This window comes from Diospyros lotus, chromosome 6, assembly GCF_014633365.1.
Source record: "Diospyros lotus cultivar Yz01 chromosome 6, ASM1463336v1, whole genome shotgun sequence".
Lineage (NCBI taxonomy): Eukaryota > Viridiplantae > Streptophyta > Magnoliopsida > Ericales > Ebenaceae > Diospyros > Diospyros lotus.
Window position 1 is genome coordinate 1,542,403 of NC_068343.1, and position 6,976 is coordinate 1,549,378.

The 6,976-nt window shown below is 37.2% G+C and overlaps 2 protein-coding genes across 2 annotated transcripts; one reads left to right on the forward strand and one right to left on the reverse strand.

Moving 5' to 3' along the window:
* Nucleotides 1-282: 282 nt before the first annotated feature.
* Nucleotides 283-1,687, forward strand: LOC127804004 (uncharacterized). The gene is made up of 2 exons (XM_052340701.1): nt 283-869; nt 1,299-1,687. The coding sequence occupies exons 1-2, from the start codon at nt 468-470 to the stop codon at nt 1,455-1,457; spliced, it is 561 nt and encodes a 186-aa protein (XP_052196661.1). The 5' UTR covers nt 283-467; the 3' UTR covers nt 1,458-1,687.
* Nucleotides 1,688-2,010: 323 nt separating this feature from the next.
* LOC127804001 (glucuronokinase 1-like) lies at nt 2,011-6,650 on the reverse strand. Its single transcript, XM_052340697.1, has 6 exons — nt 6,365-6,650; nt 5,518-5,667; nt 3,410-3,598; nt 3,213-3,329; nt 2,443-2,603; nt 2,011-2,364 (listed from the first exon to the last, which is right to left on the reverse strand). The coding sequence occupies exons 1-6, from the start codon at nt 6,551-6,553 to the stop codon at nt 2,118-2,120; spliced, it is 1,053 nt and encodes a 350-aa protein (XP_052196657.1). The 5' UTR covers nt 6,554-6,650; the 3' UTR covers nt 2,011-2,117.
* Nucleotides 6,651-6,976: the final 326 nt, after the last annotated feature.

The window sequence follows — 6,976 nt, forward strand, 5'->3', positions numbered from 1 at the left end:
TATTAATATAAAATTTCTAAAAAATGTGCATATATAAATTTTTAAATATGTATATAGTATATATTTGAATTTTAAATGCTAATTTATTATATGTATATTAACAATAAATAATAATAATAATAATAATAATAATAATAATAATACTATATTAATTATAATTTATTTTCAATTTTGAACAAATTCCAACTTAAATTAGATAAAGATCAATTAAAACCTATAAATAAAACAAGAATGGAATCGAAATTTGATAATTTTAAACTACCAATCCATCCAAACACTCCCTTGCAGTGGATATGTTTGATAGAGAGATGATATCAGTCCCACTGAAATCCAAACCAGCGCCCGTCTCCGTCCTCAGAGACCCAAACAAGGGGACTCTCTCTCTCTCTCTCTGCAATCTGTACCTTTTTCAAATTCTGGGGCTTCCTATTTTGGGTCGAATTTGTTAAGTTTCCCGCTCAAGAAACATGGCCACGACAGAATGGGAAGAAGGCGAGTGGGAGCTTGTCAACGACGATGGCTTCGTCTACAAGCGCAAGAAGCGCCAACGTCTGGACCCCACTGCCGCCGACACCTCGGTTCCTCCGCCGCCAGATCCGGAGGCAGAGGAGGAGAGCCGGCGGGAAAGGAAGAAGAGGGCACTCACCAAACTCAGAGACAAGTACCAGAAAGAGATCGACAAGTGGGAACTTTTGTCGAACATGTTGAATTCATTAGAAGGAAAAGCGCAACACCAACAACGGCAGCACCAATTGCACGAGCAGACGACGGAGTCGTCTTCGGAAGCTTTAGCCGCCGGTTTGCCTGCCCCATCGCAGAATTCGTCTGAGCCTGCTGCCCGTCGGGTCCTCGACAACCTGCTACTTCGGGTAGGGCTTGTGTTCTTCATTCTGGGTTTTCATTTTGAAGCTCTGGATCAATTTTAGGGCAAATATCTGCCTAGATCCCGACTGGTTGGTTGCTGGGAAACGGAAGAAAGCTGAAGAAAACAAAAAAATTGGATCATTTACTGTTCTAATTATATGTTCTGGTTTCCAGAATATGGGAAATGCAGCTAAACCAAGTGAAAAATTAGGAACAGTTGCTTATGGGTTTTGTTTTCCTGGTCTCCTAATAAAAACAAAAAGAAAATTCTAACTCTTTAGTTCATTTCTCTTGCTTCCTTGCATTTTCCCAGCATCCAAACAGCTTTAATCGCCCAAACATAGACAATCGGGCTACCATTTGAAGGTTTCCCGAAGCACACCAAAATTGTGTATTTGATACTAATTGGGTGATTGTTTCTGGGCTTTACGCAGGTAGAAGCAGAGGAAGCAGTGATAGAAGACATTTCAAACCTTTGTGATGTTGCCGAGGCAATGTGCAATTTGCAAGAGGAGCATATGAAGCAATCTTTGGTTGATCTTCCAATCTGGGCAGCGCCGCTTGAGCTCATGGCATCTCTCTGCGACGACTAATTGGAACCAAGGGGAAGAAGAGAGATTCCACAGCAGGTCTGGTGCATGCCACAGTACCCAACAAAGGCTTTGCCACTGTAACTTATGTTGTTAATTGTAGATTTAATGATTCTTCTCAATATGAACGGTCGATACTACTAGAGAAGTAGCCATGATTGTGCAGGATCTGCTTGCTATAAATCTAACCGTGTTTGAGCTCAATTAAGAGCTCAAATAATATGCTTTTCTGATATTTTTCTTCCTCTCATTTCATTCATTGTTATTGTTTTAGTGTCTTTTGGGTAATATTGTACATGCCCAAAAAAGCATTTTCAGTATATACGACTTCTTGCTGTACTAAAGTAGATAAGAGTCGTATTTATACACATTAACATCATGGACCTATTCTTGTCACAACATTGACTTGTGCCCTCCTACCAACAAATTAACATCATCAAAGAGGCAATATCTCTTTCATTAATTTTTATAACAAATTATCATCATAAAAGGGCTTATACAGATACTGCCAGGGAACAGAAATTTAAAAAGACAGCATTTTACTGATCCCCAGAACAACAGCAAGACCACCGTGGGCCTGACTAAACTTTATTGATTAGGGAAGAAAAATTCCATAACGTTCAATCAGCTAGTGGAAACAAGACTAGGGTTGAGAGAATACATTTACTGTGGTGACAGGGTTTTGAGATCAATCTCATTTAGACAAGAAGAGACAACTTTAACTGGTTCAATGACAAATCCAGCTTTCTCACAAGCATCCTCCAGGAGTTTAGCTTGTGAAGGCCCATTAGGACAAAAGGCAACCACTGCACCTCCGCTACCAGTAAATTTTGCAGCAGCACCAACGCTTCGGGCTACCTCCACCATCTTTAGGTTTAGAGCACCAAGAACATCATCTCCAAACATGGCCCTGTGCAAAATTCAGGAGACAGCAGAATATTCTTACCCACAATTCATTTGACACTGTGAATTACAGTGGATAGTTTACCTTCGAAGGTCAAAATTACGGTTCATGAGCTCTGCAAATTTGGTATAGTTCTTTTCCAGTAACGCAGTCCGTCCTTCTAAAGGTAAATTTGCAACCTCCTCCATAGATGATGTAGTGAACTTATCACCATCAAGCCACCTTTGCCGGACTGTACTATGCACCTGCATTAATTTTTCCATTTTTTTTGTGAAACATCTCATTACCAATTATATTGGATGTGCTCCTCTAAAACCCAATAATTTAGATATGAAAGAATTTTCTAGCTCCGCATCATGCCATGAAGTGGTATGCATTATAATATATATATATATATATATGCACACATATATGACAAGAGCTACTGATATAGCTTCAAACAATCATTGAAACCAAAATCTACTATAAGCCAAAAGAACCTCCTTTTGAGAAAAGAGGGGCATGAAGGAGTTTGTCAGAAAATTCTCTAGGACAGCAGAGATCATCATAAATCAAGGTCTCTAACAAAAACCATACATATGAACACACTGGTAGATTTAATACAATTTCAAAAACCTTATTCGGCTTTTAAACTGTGGAATTGAAGTGAGAATTGCAGACCAACTCTAAAAAGTCAGATAAAACAGTAAAAAAAAAATAAAAATCACAAATTGCCATCTCAATATTGTAGCAAGCAAGACCATACAAGAGCATTGCTAGCTATAAGTAGAATGATCTTCTTGAAGGGGGACGAGAAAAAAAAAAAGAGAAGGAAGAAAAGAAAAATATCATGAGAGGAACAGAGAGTTTCTAACCTTCCCTGAATCACTTGGATTCTCAGCATAGATAAGATGCAGAGGTGGGAGAAGATCGATATCCATGGGTGTATACATTCCATGGCCCAGGTCATCTATGTACTCCTTGCTAAAATCCTAAAACAAAATAGGTTGATGGTTCAGATATTGTCATATGTTTACATGTAATCTCAACTCTCCGCCTTCAGGTAGCATACCATGTAAACAAGCCCCCCATAGACCTGTGCTACCCGGTCCTGCAGACCGGCAACAATACCGAGCTCTTTTTCTGCATTCAGGACAAGATTTGGTCTGACCTCTACTTTAATCAAATGTCTAACTTTGTAGAAGTCAAGGAGGCAGTTGAGTGCAGCACATACAATAGCACTGGAACCAGAAAGCCCTGTCTGAACATATAAGAAAATGGAACTTAAAAAAGAGACACCAGAAGCCATGTCTTGCCGCAAGAAGCACAATAAACATTCTAATAGAATGATCAACTCAAGTATGCTAGAACAACAGTGCATTGTCATAAAAATGTCAGAAAACATATTTGCTCAAATGTGGAGACACAAACGCTGTACATTGATGCTGTTGCAGTAAACAAAAGGAATGAAACCCTCCAAGTTGCAGCTAGTACATAATTTGTCTTCATTTGGCAATGCATGCAAGGAAGAATCCACAAAATATGAAGGAAGTGCGTTGTGAAGGTAAATAGAAAATGCACTTTAAGGTCCAAGTAAGTCCACAGCATGATATCACAAATAAAATGGCCACACATGGTTGTCGCAGCTGTTTGAAAAGTAACATGTAGGGGGCTGGCCGTTTCTCAAGAGCTTTTCATTTTCTATTTTCGGTTAATGAAACATGTAAGGAAGGGGCCATCAGTGTATTGGTTTTATTTTTTGTTTTTTTCTAAAGATACTTTAGTTGCTTCTTCAGATATTTTGAAAGCGCAAACAATCAATTAAATGTCATTTTCTATTTTCATTTTTCAAAATAATAAAATGTAAATAGAAAACTACAAAAAGGAGTAACCAATGGGCCCTGACAATCTCTTCAAGGATTCTCAACTTTTAAATTGCTTAGGTCAGTTTAATTCAATTCCATTACATTAATTATTCTGATCCACAGATTCATTAGTGTACCTGAAAAGAGAAAACTGCTACACAGCAATCATTATCTTTCTAAGTTCATTTTCCCATATCTTTTAAGAACTTTGGAGTACTGAGCTGAGATGTTGTCCGAGGCTAAAAACTAAATCAAAAGATGTCACCCTTTTTTTAAGTTGCAAATGTTGTAGTAAACAGTTAAGTGTTAATAACATAGATGGAAAGTATTACGCTCAAGTTGATGAGTCACAAAAATGTATAGAACAAAAAGAGAATCAAATAAACAAAATCCCATAGTAAGACCCTGAATAAAGTAAGCGCTGATTATTCTAAACAGCAGGTTCTTTTTTTTTATTATTATTATTTTGAGGGTTGGAGATCTCTAACGGGAATAAGGCTTGTGATTGATTATTTAACGTTTAACCAGATAGAAGTGTTGGGGGTCACTGGTTGAGAAATCCAACAGAACAGATGTTTAGAAGAAAATTGGATGCAAAACAAGAAAATGGAAAATCAGTAAGCTATCTGTTTTTGTTATATATTACTTCTTTTCTTGGGTTTCTTCTCTCTCTTTTTTGCTTTTTTTTTTTTTTTTTTTTTTTTTTTGGGGGGGGGGGGGGGGGGGGGGAAGGAAGGCTGTGGTGCAAAAGCCATAAGTGCCACAGCCTCCAAGTTCACATGCACAATTAATGCAAGGAGAAATGCAAACAAAATATTCATAAAGATGTAAAGAAAACATCAGATAACATAAATATAGAATAGCAAATTTCTGATAAAATACTAAGTAATTAAAAATAAAATGGAAATTAATACCGCATTACATAATTACACGGTTTGTTTTGAACTAAATGTAAGTAAACCAATTTTGTTCTAGACAAGTACATTCATAGGTTAATTATTTTTTTCTTTTTCTTTTAGTCACAATATAATTCTATAAAGGTGGGGATCCTTAAAAGTTGAATCCTCACTTGGCAGGGAGGAGCTCTGTCATGAACAGCTCTCCTTGCATTTCTTGGATGTCTTATCTTAGTTTACAAGTGAGAAGAAAATGAGGATACGAAGAGAGAAAAAATATGGTCGAGTAACATAAGATGCAACCGAACCAATGAGTGACTATCATAAGCCTACTGGAATAGCAATTATATCACCCAACTAAAACAATTTAAAGGGATGTCAATGCAACAACTTGAAGTTTTGATGGTAGAAAGATTCACCTGACGAGGGATGGTAGTGTCATATGATAAAGTGAAATTCCCTCCCTGAAGATTAATATCATTGTCTTTGCAGTAATTGTGAAACACTTTACAAATTGCCATGAGCAAACGCACACCACCATAATAACCTTCATTATTCAATCTATTCACCTGAAACATAAAAGTTACTAAAGGAACTTAATTCTCACAATTCAACTCATATGCAGCAAGTCCACAGTGAATGTAACAAAGTGAAATTCATAGAGGAAATAAATGCAGTACTGAACAATTTCCTTAACAAGAGCGATAATCCACTCTCCTCTCCTTCTTTGCTTGCTAAATGCTAATGTACTGAAAGATGTGAAGTAAACATAAATGCATATTTCGCTCGTAACTCTTGAACCATAAAGAAACAATGCATTACACGGTTACTTTCTTTAGCATACACACGCTACATCCACAAGTAATCTGATTAAAGAAAACTCTGAAAGAGTAAACTAACTTTCCTTAAGGCAGTGCCCAAGGCAGTTAGATGACTACTTTGAAATTCAACAGATAATAGCACCTTGAGCTATGCATCTCTATCACTAACTTTTAGGGATCTAAGTCTAAACCCTTTTAAGTCCACGTCACAGACAACGCAGTCAGATGAAAACTTCACATAATCAGCCAACAACCATAACCAATCAAATGGGCTCGCGCAACAATCACATGCCTCCAATTTCAAACACGAAAAAAAAAATAAATAAATGACCTCTCAGCAACATTAATCACCGAAGCAAGTAAGATCAATTCCAATCATGGCAGTGATTTCCAGTAAGTGTAATTCGAGTATAAACTAATCCAGAGAGAGAGAGAGAAGGGGGACCAGGTGAGGGAGAGAATCGAATTGGACGAGATCGTGAAAGGGATGAGGAGAGATGAGGAGGTGCTCGGAAGGATGTAACCGGACGGACGCCCAGAAGTTGCCGAGGCTGAGGGATATGGTGCGTCCGTAGTAGACGTCGCTAGGGTTCCCCAGCAGCCCCACTCTGGCGTGAACCTTGTGCTCGATCATCGTCGTCTTCTTCGCTGGATCCACGCTTCTCTGGTTCCCTCCCTCCTATGTTTCGTTTTGGCTTCGACTGTGTGACTTGCGATGATGAAGATGGAGAAAGCCGGAGGATGACTGTTGCTAAATACTCGCATTTTCTTATTCCCCCCCCCCAAAAAAAAAAATTATGAATTCAGATTGAAGAATTTCAAAATATTTTCTTTCTTTATTTTGACTTGGCACCTATTTTGCGTGCTAAATTATTAATTTACAATTTTAAATAATATTATAATATTTCTGAATTCTACATCTATTTCAATGATAGATTATAAATAGTTGTGCCATTTTAATATTTTTTATTAAAAAATATAATTAAATTATGAATCCATCTAAAAAAATCAAACAAATATAATTAATTTAAAAAATAGCATAAAATAATAAATTAAA